This window comes from Galeopterus variegatus, unplaced genomic scaffold, assembly GCF_000696425.1.
Source record: "Galeopterus variegatus unplaced genomic scaffold, G_variegatus-3.0.2 Scaffold2040, whole genome shotgun sequence".
In the NCBI taxonomy this organism is placed as follows: Eukaryota; Metazoa; Chordata; class Mammalia; order Dermoptera; family Cynocephalidae; genus Galeopterus; species Galeopterus variegatus.
In genome coordinates this window covers 24,290-25,277 of record NW_007728151.1, presented here as the reverse complement: position 1 = coordinate 25,277, position 988 = coordinate 24,290, and the positions used below count along the sequence as shown (strand labels likewise).

Below are 988 nucleotides of genomic sequence, written 5' to 3'. Positions count from 1 at the left end.
CAATAATAAATGAAAACTAGGTTCCACACTCATAGGGAGTATTACATCTCTGGGTATATTTTGTGTACATTTGTAATATTTATTGCTTTGAAATTGAAAGATATTCTTTATCTACTAATCTTCACTTTGAATGTGAACAGACTCTCTGGCTTGAATATATATTTGTGTGAAAATGGCAGAATTTGACAACCTTAAGGCTCAATATGCTTTTATAATATCTTTCATGTTTGTGTTATATTGAAAGAGCTTGGTATCTTCTAAAGAGACCTCACTGGAAAAGAGCACAGAGGCAGTTTCAAAGTTGCTCTGATGTAATGACCACTCTTATTCCATTGTTTTCACAGACCATAGGCAGGACTGAAGAATGTCCGTCTGAAACTTTGCCTTGAATGAAGAAACTTCATTGAACAAGAAGTTGGCTTCCAGTTTGCACAGACGTCAATGGAATGCTTTTTTTTTTTTTTTCAGTTTTATACTTTACCCAATGAAAACAAAGTTTTTATGTGCTGTGCAAATGGTTCCTTCATGTGGTCTGACAGTTTATTTTTGCCATTATTTTTTTTTAATTAAAGAAAAAAATCCCAGAAGAGGGGAAAAAAAAAAAAAAAACATTAAAACAAAACTTCGAAGTGTGACATTTTATCTGGAAGAACATATGAATTCAGAATTTACCTGAAGGTGTAGATAAAAAAAAATTTTAACAGAAAACCTGATGTTAAGAGGTGGGCAAACAGAAATGGAAACAAATTGTCTTCCTCAGTAATTAAGCTACTCTTTCTTTTTTTCTTCTTGTTTAAATCTAGTGGGTTGGTTTTTTTATTTTATTTTTTCTTAGAAATATTTAGGTAAGGTTTATCTTGAATCTTAATTGCCTTAATTTTAAGGACGTCAAAGGCTCTCAAGGCAAGCTGTCAACGTCTTGTTAAAAAAAAAATCAAGAAAGAATTGAAATATTGTGCCAGCTTTAACTGGTACAGAAGTTTAAGAC

At 31.6% G+C, this 988-nt stretch overlaps 1 protein-coding gene across 1 annotated transcript in view; it reads left to right on the top strand.

Annotated features, from left to right (window-relative positions):
* Positions 1-585, top strand: part of RBMS3 (RNA binding motif, single stranded interacting protein 3) — a gene marked incomplete at its 5' end in the record, with an annotated part of 267,704 nt that extends 267,119 nt beyond the window's left edge. Inside the window, one exon of the mRNA XM_008580173.1 lies at positions 345-585. Within this exon, the coding sequence (XP_008578395.1) occupies positions 345-351 (7 nt within the window). The remainder of the gene's footprint in view (positions 1-344) is intronic.
* Positions 586-988: the final 403 nt, after the last annotated feature.